Source organism: Amblyomma mixtum, chromosome 6, assembly GCF_055824585.1.
Source record: "Amblyomma mixtum isolate Tamu chromosome 6, ASM5582458v1, whole genome shotgun sequence".
NCBI lineage: Eukaryota > Metazoa > Arthropoda > Arachnida > Ixodida > Ixodidae > Amblyomma > Amblyomma mixtum.
The window spans coordinates 90,075,055-90,088,169 of NC_143017.1; the positions used below are offsets into that span (position 1 = coordinate 90,075,055).

The following is a 13,115-nucleotide window of genomic DNA, read 5'->3' on the forward strand; positions in this document are numbered from 1 at the left end:
CAGCTCTTGTCTTAACGTTCATACTGCACATGTGTCGAAAAACTATCAAGACAGAGTCACTCCACAATTCAGGTTAGAAAATGTTTTATATCCTTCTTTCCATCCTGCTGTTAATGAGTCGCGTAGCTTCTCGAAGCGAAAAAAAAAAATAAAATCTGCTCGCTTGTTTACTGCAGCGGCGTCTACGTAGTGTGCAGCGCTCTGTTAATCTTATTTTGGGCGGGACTGAATGCACGCTCTTTAACGCATGTCGCACGAATCCCTGGGGACGACTGAAGCAAAACACCGATGCCTGTCGCTCCTCTTTGCAGGGTTTGCGTCTGCGAAGTCGAGGAATAACGATCTCATGCAGAAGACAGGGGTTCCTAGAAATGGTCAGTACCAGCCTCTTTACTATAAATACCACACTTACACTCTCATTCACACGCACGCTTTCAGTGTTCCCCAGTTACGCGGCTCCTCTTCACCTATAGGCATGCGACGTGCTCTCAGCCCGACAGGAACAGCGCGCGAGTCATGTTTCTTCTAAGCGACTTTGTGAGGCCATTTGTCAGTTTAACGCCTTCTCGTCGAGGCATCACGCAGGCGCGCACCTTGGAAGCTAAAAACCGACGTCACGCGATTAGCCGCAGCTGCAGCCGGTCTCTAGGTATTTATCGCTCTCCCGTCACGGCCAAGAGCTGCTCGATTTCTCCGACACGCACACACGCAGCGGGCGGTGCGGCAAAGTCATCTCCTCGCCTCTTTTACTAAAAACAAACCTCGCCGCTTAAAAGAAGGGTCCCCCTTTCTTGAAGGGTGAAGAGCGGCCCGAGCAAAACTCACGGCGTCGCGGGTCCGACGCATTATAAATAACGGCTTCGCGAAGAGTCATTTCTCCGTGATTTGTTTGGGAGACACGGGGCACCCCGAACGGGCCGCAGCAACGGCAGCTGCTACGCGCATCGTGCCACCGGCGCGATGGCGAGTGAGAGCGCGCGCCTTGTCCGACGACACCACCGGCACGACATGATTAGTCCCAACACGAGGCGGCAACAAATGATTCCTTTAAGCCCCGCAGCAGGGGCCCAGGAAGGCGGCCGAGGCAGCTGCCAGGAACAAATCGGACACTTCTCCCTCCTCGTCGAAGAACAAAGAAACGGAAGATGGCGTCGTTTCGGTAGAGGGGGGGGGGGGGGGGACATTCTAGGGAGGAAGGGGCGACTAACGGTGCTTCTCTCTAAACGGGCAGTAACAAAACACACGTCGAAAGAGGAGCGCCGCAGAGGCGATGGGGACGACGACGACGCATCCACATGTCACAGCGTTCTGTTGGAAAGACGGACGAAGGTTCCCAGTCTCTCTTCCCTTCCTTCCCTGCAGCGCTTCAATGTCGCCAGGCGGATGCCCTCTTTCTTTTGCGCCAGGCGCTTGTGTACCGGCGTCTTCTTGCCTCCCCCTCCTCCCTTCAAAATATGCGACAGGCGAAGCCGATGGAAGAGAAGAAGACAACGCGGGCGACGCCGGAGACCGTCTTCCTAATTTTAGAACTCACCCCGACGCTCTCCCTCCCCATCACCCAGCAGCCTCCGGTCGACTGCAGGGTGGGATTTAAGGGGAAACAGAATGAAGGAGGGGAGGAGAGAGGTATAAGGGCTGGAGAGAAGCCGTGCTCGGCGTCTGCCACACCACGCTTACGTGTTGCGGGAGCGATCTCCGGAATAAACACACACGCACATACGCGCCCAACGGCCCAACTCCCGGGCGGTCGCACGTCACGGGCCGAGCTTGTGCGCGCGCCAGCAAGAACGATAGCCGTCAACCGGTCGCACGGCGCAGGAGCCGCGGCACACCGGCGGCCGCGACGCACGCAGGCTGGGCCGTTGCCGCAACGCCGCCGCCCGCGGGATGCCAGCGCCAGCGCGCGAACCCGCTCGCGCGTTATTCAAGGTGTCAGCCGCAAGCCGCGACTTTAGGCGCGCGCGACGCGCGGGCGCTCTCATCAATTGGCGACGGGACGACGTTCTGTTTACGGCCGACTCATTCCGCTCCGCTCGGCGCGTAATAGGCGAGCAGAAGCGGGGAGCTCCTGCGGAGGCAGCGCGCGCGCCTGTGGCCGAACGAGACAGACGGGCCGCCGCTGCCGACACCTGAGCGCCGGTCTGCGCAGGGTGTTTTACGTCCCCCCGCCCCTTCTCCCTCCCCACCTTTCGCTTCTCCTTACTACTAAGCACCTCTCTGCTGAGCCCCGCAACGTCTGCGTTCAAGTGCGCCCCTCGAGTTCGCGCCGGTGTATACGCAAGAGCTCTCGCTGTCTATACTTTGCGGTATTCGTCGTAGCGCCCTAAAGTCTTCTTCGCCTGCTGGCGTCGTTGTCGGCCGAGCCTGGTGTCGATCGCGAGACTGAATTTCTTGGTGTAAGCGGAATACTGAGAAACAGCGGCGCAGGCGCCGTGGTTGGGTCGAGCAGCTGTTTTCTAACACGGTCGATGAGGTGATCGCGCGCAAGGCGCGCTGCTGTTTGCGGGGGAGACCCGCGTGCTCTTAAAAGTTCGGTTGCATACAGTTTAGCTTAACCACCCCCCACCCCCATTATGGCCCTGTTGAGCTGTGTTGCTCTACGACCTGTTCATTATTGCTCGTGTACAGGAGGGGAGGTCGTTGCTGGAGTTCTTCCCTTCAGAAAGCTCCCGTTGGCGAGTGGGTAACGAGGGCCGACCTGCTCCCGTTTCATCCGCGCCTTCGCTTAATGAGAGCTCATTGAGAAACGTTGCAGGTTCCGTGCGGGCCATTCCAAGGTTACTTTTTATTTCGGAGCACAACAACGAGCACTTATTTTCTTTTTATTTCAAGATAATGTGGGACTGAGAGGCGAAATGGGTATATTGACACAATAAAATTTGTATAAGGGTACTCTAATGTATTGTCTTAAAAACACTACAAACAGTAAACTGAAAACAAGCGCAAATGCCTGCGCCTCAAAGGGAAGCTGAAAAGTAAAAGGACGGACCATCTTGTAGAAACGGACCTCTTACTTGCATGTCAAAGTATTTGTTCAAAGAATCGAAAGCTTTCATTTAGTGACGTACAGCCTCTGGCAAAGGTATAGAAACCAAGGGGTTTGATTCGAACCCGTGTAATGGGGTGCTTGTAGCATGCGCGGAAATCCGAACTTTCGGAGAGGTGAGGTCGAGAGTTGCACTTAGATTCAAGCGATTCAGAACGCTGGCGATGCGTAACGAACCACACACACGACATAGAAGCAAACCTTTCGGTTCTTTACCTTTTACAATGTCTGTATACGTTTAGATTGTTGCGATCGCGTCTGTTTTGTTTGGGTTTGTATTGTTCATAGTTAATATTTTTATCTCCTATCTCATAAACACAAAAATAGAGCGTCTTGTAAGTGGGCAAGCAACTATCGAGTTACAGGAAATGCTGCAACAAAACGGCAGCACACTGCAGCATGACGTGAGAAACTGGACGCGCGCAGAAACGACACACGCTTAGAAGTGAACATGACGTTGCTTCAAAGGAGAAATACAGAAATTAATTAAGTAAAGTAAAGTTTGGGTGCAAGTTGTTTGGTTATAGACTTATAGTGCGCGTTATTATAGGACAGGATAAAAGCTACTGACGAGAGAGCAACACCCAACGCTTGGTTTCACATGTTGAGTGTGACAGGCACAGATTTGCGCGTCAATGCTTCTGTCCGAGCGACGCCAGCGACGCCAGCGGCGCACGAGCCGCCGAGGGCCGCTTTATCTGCGCTCCAAAAGTGTGAAAGGAAAAAAAAAATTGATTATAACGCAATTGGAAGTGTGTGCTCGCAGCGAAAGAGCAAGTGTCATCGTCGTCAGCACCACCAATCAGATTACGTCCACTTGCAGGGCAAAGGCACTTCCCATCAGTAATCTCAAGTTATTTCATGCCCACCTCCTCCGCAGTCAACATCTGCACCTTCTCCTTAATAAGGGAGCACGAAATTTCGAACCACAAAATGAAAATGTTTTGTCGTGCCCACATCATCCGAGAAAATTTCCTGATTTCCACTCCTTGTCTGATTTCACCAACCACCGCCCAACGTTCTTAAAATCCATTCTGCTATACTCAAAAACCAGCCGTTATCTGCTCTCTGCATTCCATGCATTGCAGGTGTTTATTCTTCCTTCCGGACAGTGTGTCAGCAATTATACTTTGTTCTCTAATCCCTTGCTGTATTTTTTTTTTGTCTGCTGCGGTTATCCGTGCTATTTTGGTTTCCATTAACCCCTACGTTGTTTTCTATTTATTTTCAAGAGCGGTTTACTCTCAAAGGAACTAAAAAAAGGCTGTAGGCTATGCTATTTTCAAAAGTAAGCGTGCATTACACGCTTGTAAAGGCGAAATAATTTCGCGCTAACACAACGCATCTGTCTCGAAAACCGATGGGCCGCTACCCGTCGCGACCCCTTCACGAATTCATTTAGCGCGCCTGCTTCCCAAATTAAGACGCCCTGCGGGGGAGAACACACGCAGCAAACGCCCGCGCGGAGAAAGAGTGAGTGAGTCATGACACGAGGGCTCTTTTATTTATTAATTTATTTATTTTGTGGCCAACTCGACGACGACCGAAGGGCTCCACAGTTTAGCGAAAAACCCATGTGCACGGAAACGTGCAGTTGATTACTGCCGCCTCGCTATGAGCTGACGCTCAAGTCTAGCTGCGCCACAAATGCATGCAGGCAGTCGTCACCAGCGTGGATCAGCTCGACCCGAGAAGTGAGTGCATACTGCACTGTGAGGAGTCAAGGGGCGACCGACAGGAGCTTTCTCTCGTTCCCCGGAAACATCCGCGAGAGAGATGCCTCGTGAACCGCAGCACGCCCGCGTGCTTAGCCGTCGGGCGCCTTCTCCGCAAACCCAAAATACCCGTCGAGCGCCCTGTGGCGAAGCCAGCATCCTCTCCCACTCTTCCACCCTCCTCGGGCAGGCGCACGGTGTTCGCCGCGTGCGCGCAGCGCGTTCACACAAGGCGTCGACGACGAGACACGCGATGCGAACCCCCGAAGCATTCCTCGCATCGGGGCGGGTGGTGTGGCGTACGCTGCCAGCGACCCCTCCCGGCCTCTACCCGCAACCCCATTACGTTAATGGCGAGGGTCATTGAAGGAGCGTTGTCTCCCCACTGTTCCACGTCGTCGTCGGAGAGCCCAGGCCTGCAGCAGACTGCGTATCGAGCTTGTGCATACATACATGTGCTGCTTGCTCCTAGAGCGGCGGCGGGACCGACCGCGCGCGTATCAACACGCTGTCGAAGCCTCAGCCACAACTGCGCCGCCGCCCCGTTGCTTTGTTTCCTGCGGTGCCGCTGTTCCCCGGCGCCCTCGCCGACGTTCGCTCTGCCACCGTCTCCCCCTTAGTCGGGGTTTCAAAGACGACGAGGACGTGTTTGGAAATGCTCATTTAGCCTGTCGTACGCTCCGAGGAATGATGAATCGAGAGGTGCAAACGAGCGCCACCGCGCGACCACTGCACGCACCAGCCACGTGCAAAGCATTTCTGTTTGCACAGCGGCTGCTGCGCTCGCCGCATGGCCGCGTGCGCAGCGCGTGGAAGTATACGCACAGACACGTGCTTTGTGCGCTCAGCTATGCGGCATCCCGTGTATACTGTATGTGGCGGCGTGGTGGTCGTTTGGCCATTCGGCAGACCTTGGGTGCCGAGAAAGAGAGGTCTTCGCCCTTGCATTGTCAAGAATCGAATCAGCAGCAAGGATCTTCTTCTCTGGAACCGCGGGGAGCTGATGAGTCTGGTGCTCTGTCTTGGTTGTCATTGGTGTCCGAAAGTTCCACAGCGTGTCCGCATGAGCATACAGGGGACAAAGGCATGGAAGCTGCGTGTCTCGGCGTGCCCCAGGTGGCCATTACGGAGAGGAAACGTGGATTTGACTATTCGGTCGTTCCAGCTAAGGTGGCGGCGCCTCGCGACCTCTTCCGGCAGCAGCGAGCCGGTGATCACTCCGCGCGGCGTGTACGATCGCAGTGGTTTGGAACGCGAAGATACGTGTCAAATAGAAAAATATTCTGCTATTCTACGATGCTCGAACATTCGAAAAAGCAAACATGATTCTGGCAACACGCAAAGACTACAAAACGCAGAGACTAAGTGAATTCGGCACCTTGCTAAGGCATTTCAGCCCCCTGACCCCTGTGGTCCTCAGCGACGTACTGTGTTGGCTCCACGACAGCGCGTCGTCAATGCTTTCCAATTACGAGTTTTGTTTATACGACCTTCGTATGCGCATTGCAGCTACATATAAGCAGTGTAATGGTTAATAATTGAGTTAATGTGAAGCGTATTGGTTATATTTCGAGACGGACGTTTGCAGCAAACGAAGAATTTTGGATCGAACTCGTCTTTCTGGCCACAGCTTGATTGCGAAATGGTGATCTTAATGGCAAGAAAATGACAATTTCATCTTTGTTTCGCGGGCATAATATGCAAAGCGGCTGATTTACTTCAAACATTTGTTATCAAATGTCGTCTGCTGACTCGATCAGAGCGATTTTCCGCCGTTAGTCGAAAACACATTTCGAGCGCTAATTGCGACTCGAGTACTAATTGCGACTGCGAATGACCCTCTGGCTACCGCTTCAAACAACAGTATACATTCATTTCCTTTTCTAGTTCCGCATATGTCATCAACATAGGCTACTTATAGTGGGATACAACCCAATATGCAGTGAAGCTCCGCTTGGAAAACACAGGGCGCTGGCGAAGAATTTGTTTTCACCTAAACAAAAGGCTAATCACAAGAGGAAATTGTAGGATCAAGGATCTTGATGTTTCTGGCTTGTTTGATATATCCAAACCTTAAAAAGCTGGTTTTGTTCACTGTTGTAATTGGCAAGTGGAGTAGTACATGTCGCCGCGGACCGTGGCCAGTGTTGCCGATTGCTGTTTTTTTTTTGTCTTAATTCTGTCCGTATAATATCAGCGCGCAATAAATACACCTACCGTATTTATCCGGGTAAAGGCCGCAATCGTGTGGTCTCAAAATATAGCGTCGGACTGTATGTATGATTAAAGTATAGTTTCTTCAGGCGCTACCTTAAAAACTGTACCATAGAATTTCCCTTCCGCGTAAGCGTCGAAAGTGACCAAAATCACGAAAAAATGTGACGCCCTCAGCCACACCTAGACGGAAATAAATCTCTTCAAAATAAAAGTTTTCTCTTTCTCGCACTGCACAGAAACGCGCCAAAAGAAAAGGAAAGTGAAAGCGAGTAAAGATAATTGTTAAGTGTTTGTCGCAATTTAGTATACTGAGTCTGGTGCACGCTTTAGCGCCGACGGAGTTTTTGCGGCACTTGCGAACTAGCCATTTCATGCCCATACCAATAAAAGTTTATTTCGAGCCTCTAATGATGACAGACTGAAGCACAGGCTGTCGTTAATAACTGAAAATGACTTACTTCTCCTTATATAGGCGCTAAATCGCACACGAACAATATCACAGCGTCAAGAAGCCGCTTTGTTTCGCTCTATAGCATCAGCGCCATCACCGCCTCGATCGTCCGCCATGTCATACTGCCGCGTTGAAGGAAAACATTGCTGAAGTGAATATCTCTGCTTCTGAAGTGATTAGGAACGAGATAACGAAGAAGCGCCTAAAAAAAATTAACAGTCTGTGCGACACGCCCGCGATTTACCCTGCGTGCTGCGAACTGTCGCGCTTGTTATCAGTAGAGCATCTTGCGAGCGCAAAGTAATCGCCGGTATCTCTCTCTCAAAAGCGGTAGCGTATGCGTTCAACCTGGGTGCTCCTCGAAATTCCGAATGAAAGTGCGGTGTTCTGGACAACCGGACTGAAATAATGGAATGATCTAGGCTGCAATCCATTGCACATGATAAATAAAAACGTATGCGTGCGTGTTTGTTGAAGGTGTACCAGCGGTACGACTTGCGTTAGTCTGCTGAAGCAGCCTTGAAGGCGTTATAAGACCTCCCATGAAAGCAATGGTTGCAGCTTCAATATTTGCATGTCTGTTTCGAAACTGGCGGAAAAACATTGTAGCTGCTGATCTGATCATTTCCACTTTGCTCAGTCGTCCGAAGGTCTCACGGATAGGAACCAGGCAGGCAGCCAGGATTTTTGTCGGGACAAGCTGGAGGTATTTTTTTTTAATCATCATCATCTTACCGTGGGGTGAGGGGGTTGCTTACCCGTTTTTGTGTCCTGCCTATTGGTTAAGTGCCTCATAGGAGCCATGACAACAGCGTTTTAAATCTAGCTTGTTTAGCTCTAAAACAACGTGTCTCGTCGAGTTAAGCACGAATACGTGCATTTCACGCAGATAACCTTGCATAGCAGACAGATCCAAAAAGGCTGCTTTTGTCTGTCGATGTTCTGCACTGACTTATATTAAAAAAAAAAAGTAACACACAGAAATTGACCCCATTTTTCATCATCTTTGTGGTGCAACCTCTGAATGCACGGTGCACATTAGTGTTCAACCATACACAGCCGCTGCTGCACTTGCCTGCATGCAATCCTGAATAAGCATTTAGCACTCATAATATGTGCTTTAAGAATCGCAGAAAAACTTTTATGAGAGGTAGTGGAATTTTTACTGCCAAAAAATAGACGCCTTACATACACACCTGAAAGAAAAACAAGAAACACAAACCTCCCTTCTCTCGGGTTCACAAACATCACCTCATCTCATGTAAGCACATACATAAATTTTTCTCTAAAGGGTTCAGAAAACCTTTCGCGAACGCGCTCCGGAACGCGTGACACAAAATGAAATAGCGCATCGCTGCACCAGCAAGTGTGTGAAATCCCGTGCTCAAAAACAAGCACCAAAGCGTTCGCTCTTTCGTGACTCGCAAGCTAAAACACATCTCCGATTTAAAAAGAAAGGGTACCCCCCAAAAAATGAGGAAGCAGCATGTACACGCACCGACAAAAACACCACTCGAGCTTCTTCGGCATGCATGAGGAAGCAGGTACGCAAGTACACAAGTACACAACTAATAAGTACATAACTAACAAGCACACAATGCGCTCGCCTTCGACAGCGGGCGAGGCGTACGCAGGGCGCTCTCTGAGTATCCCTCTTCTAGCAGCGCCGCTTCCACTCCTTGTTCGAAGCCGCGAAAGTGAGAAACACGCAACACTGAGCAGAGAGATCAGCGGTGGCTCTCTCTCCTCCTTAGCGGAATGACGCGCGTGCGACGGCGCTTGCTTCTAGCTCGGTGTTGTAACGCCGCGCCGTTGTACACGCTGCTTCCCTGCAGCGTGCGCACCTATTAAGCGCTAGCCGGATTTAGCGGAGGGGCTTAAATCGCGCAAACGCAATTTGCAAGTTAAGCAGATGCGCTCCCCCACCGTCGCCTAGGCTTCACTCGCCCCCTCTATACCCGACCGGGGACTCGCACGAGTTGTTGCGCGCTTCGTGCGTTAAGACCGCGTGCACTGCTCCGTGTTTCTCGTCTCTCTTCAACTTCCTTCGTGCGCTGTCTGTGAGTGGGAGTTGGTTTACGCTGGCGCTAACAAAGCACAAGACAGCGACTAGAGTTTTGAGCGGGAAGAAGCAGTGAGACAGCGCAGAGATGTACCGTCTTTGTCAAATGTAACCAGGCTGCAAGGTTTGCTTCTAGCTCGTACAGTGGAGCCCTTACAGCTTCCCTGAAGCTGAAATGGCCGTTAAAGGGAACACCTCTTGATCTTTAGGAAAGCCATAAGAGCTTCACTACACAAGCTAGAAGCAAACCATGCAGCCTGGTTACTTTTGACAAAGACAGTACTTGCGTTCGGCAAGCTTTCGAAAGCGCGTTAATCTCATGTTGCTTTTTTTTTAATACGGTAGCGTCGGAAGTCTTATGGAGCCACAATGCGCCATCAGTGATCAAATTAGCTCATTGGCTGGATGGAAGTGACGTCACCAGACCGGACGTGACGTCACCTGACTGGGAGTACCGCCACTTCCGGTAAATCCATCAACAGCCTCTATAATGCTGTCGCACTGCCAGCACATAATGTAATTAGGTGTCCCTGCGAATATTTTAAAAATCCCATTGCGACAGATGTGCCGAAATAAAGCCAAACGAGTGAAAAAGGAAGCGTAGTGTAAAAAAAAATGCCAAATTGAATCCAAAGATCACTTTTCAGGCCTGCGATCAGAGAATGTTTGCCCTGTTAAGACAACACTTTAAGGGCAACGTGAGAACGGCAATCTTCGCAGTGGCATGCCTACCTTCTCCAGAACGACATGCCGATATTCTTGTCATTGCTCCAAGCATTAACTGAAGCTTACAATCTGTGCAAGCTGCATAAGCCAGCAAGTGTGAGGAGGATAACCTTGCGCTGCCGCTTTTTTTTTTTTTTTGTCATGATAGGTAAGCGTTTAGAGTTATCGAGAATCGAATTCTGAGTGTTCAAGAAAGAGGGAAAGGGGAAGTGGAAAAAGAAATAAAGCAAGCAAAATACAGACGTTTAATCAACTACGATCGGTATCTGTTTTCTTTTGCCAACAAATGGACCTGACACGGCACTGATCACTTCCGCGAAAAAAAAAAAGAATTAAAAGAAAGAGTTCTTACGAGAGTGCTTGCCAAGATCGAATGCTGCAGTACACTCGACGCCTTTTTCACTTTTGCTCGAATGTTCAACAAATCATTTTTCGTCTCCGAAGTCCGGCGTGCACAAGGTATGGTGCGCTACTTTCGAGGCGCGCTCCTTTGTACCAGTATGCTGGGTTCACATGTTCACAGTCTCTTCCACGCAACTAGTCGGGATAATAGCATATAAACGGTAGTATAGAAAGTTCTGTGACGTACTGCCGCGAGGCGATTCGTTCCGAACTAAGTGCCTTAGCATAGGAGCCGGCCAGGCTCGGAGCGCAATACTCTCGCTTAAGTGCGCGCGGACAGCGCTGGTCGAAGCACCGTTGGCCAACACGCGAAATCCGGGGATGCCGGGGAAAGACGAAGCGCTGCTGCCGGGAACAGCCGCGCATGCGGGGAAAACGCGTTGCTCGTGGCTCGCGCGCGCTCTGCTGCCCGCTGTCCACGCTAACCGTGGCGTAGAAACGCCGGCCAACTCGCACGGACCATTCGCATTGCACAAACCGCCAGTCCCTCGGGTCGCCATGCTCCATTTGAGACGGGTCACATCGAGGGCTTCTCCCTCGCGGTCCGCGGCCACTTGCACGGGTGCTGTACAACTACATAGCGCTGAAGTTGGTCGGAGAAAGACACCGTTGTACGGGTATATAACAGGGGAACAATTACACCTTGCGCACGGTTGCCGCGGTCTTTTCGCTAACAGACTCGCGTGACAGAAGCGAGCGGTATAGTAACGAAGTATCAGCGGCAGCTTTCGAGTTGGAGGTCGCGTACATTGACAGTGTTGCGAGGAGGAGAATAAGTGGGAGGGAATAGGAGAATTGTGAAAGTTGTTTTCTCTACTCGAAGACTGGGCCTCAGCGTGCTGACGATAAAGACGGGCCGTAACCGTTGAAGTTGTTAGAGAAAGCAGCTCATTATATTTCACTTTGCAGTGCATAAATTATGCTGAGTGACTCGCGATGCTTACAGGACCGTTAAAATGCACGCTTTAGATGTTCGGGTTTTTCCCATACGAGAATATTTAGCTATGAGAGATGTGAAGCGCTAACTAGATGTAGCAATCCCTATCTGAAATTATCAAGCGTGTCGCGTCATGCCTTCACTTTTTTTACGCGCTATGAAATAAGCGATAATTGGGACGGGTTTGCTAAGAAAGGTTAAACAGACGTGAAATTGTGCTCGTCAGATGTATACGCGTCTTGCACAAAGATATCTGATGTAGCTAGTACTGGTACAACTATCAGTTTGTTGATAGTATCGAATTTAACTTACATTTATTTCAAACTAGGCTCCCTGCGTATCTAATTGAAACGCTCTTTAAAACAGTTATTTGGACACAGGTTACATAATACGCTTTTTCTAGAGAAGCAAGCCATTGGTTTTTACGCCCCACGAAAATGCTAGGCTTTGAGCGATGACGTACGGGTGGTATCCGCATTAACCTAAAAGGTGAAGTCTTATCAGACAGATTTCGTCGCCGTAATGTGGTGTCTTTAGGTTGTCACAATAAGCTACCGTTACAAACTAAATAGTTCCATTCATCGTTTTTCCGGCATGTTCATTATCTCTCGCGCCATCTTCGGGCTCCATTTCTTCAGTGCTTGGACTGACGACGGTGGCATTTTAATCCCGGGGGGACCCCAGAACTCGGCCTCGTCATTCCATCCGCGCTGTATTCCAACTCATCTGCGGTGCATATGACGTGCATCCCTCCATCTGTTATGTGTTTTTCCCTTCGCTCGAAGTAGCGACAAGCACCGTACCAGTTTCTCGCTTTGACCCATCTCCCGCTTTCCGGCTTGCCTTTGCATATGGCGGCATCTTGTGGCGGCGGGGCGAACTGTAGAAGCCAGTTGAAAAAATGTTGTCTCATCAGCGTTCTTTCTAAATGGCGCGTTCGTAACGTTGTCTTGAAAGACTATAGGCACCTTATTTTTGCTTGCGTGTTTTCTTATTTTACATAATGCAGTACAAATTAATATACATGGATCTGACCGTGATATCTGTCCAGGACCTCTAAATAATATACAATTGAAATTCTTCTTTATGCTGTTTCGGTTTCGGTTTCATCAACCGAATGAGGGCCGTAACGTGCAGTTACGTGTTTAGGTCACGTGAGGCACTAAAAAAAAACGCCCGCCCTATAACTGCTCATAAGTCCTTTGTTGTCATTCCAGCTCTTATAGCACGCTGGCTTAACTGTTGTAGTGAATTAAAACTACGTATTAGCGCTTATATCCGTTTCTTTCTCGTACCTCAAGTGGCCTGAAACCCAACTACACGTCACACCCTTCGTTCGGTTGATGAAACTGAAACATTATGAGAAAAGAAATTCAGCTACAATTTTTTTAGCGGCCGTTGGCGAATACCACCAGGTGTTCATGTATTCAAAATTCTAGATCATCGTTTGGAAGAAGAAACCAGGCAACTTAAACTAAGTGTCTGTAGTCCTTTAACAGACATTGCCATCCACTTCTCCGCACTGGGGCAGTGCTTCCAAAGTGTCGTAATTTATTTAT

The 13,115-nt window shown here is 50.0% G+C and overlaps 1 protein-coding gene across 1 annotated transcript in view; it reads left to right on the forward strand.

The window, feature by feature from the left end:
- LOC149339630 (homeotic protein proboscipedia-like) overlaps positions 1-13,115 on the forward strand; it is an 83,287-nt gene that overhangs the window by 59,138 nt on the left and 11,034 nt on the right. Inside the window, exons 2-3 of the mRNA XM_089550958.1 lie at positions 312-374; positions 1,363-1,583. Coding sequence (XP_089407084.1) covers positions 312-374; positions 1,363-1,583 — 284 coding nt within the window. The remainder of the gene's footprint in view (positions 1-311; positions 375-1,362; positions 1,584-13,115) is intronic.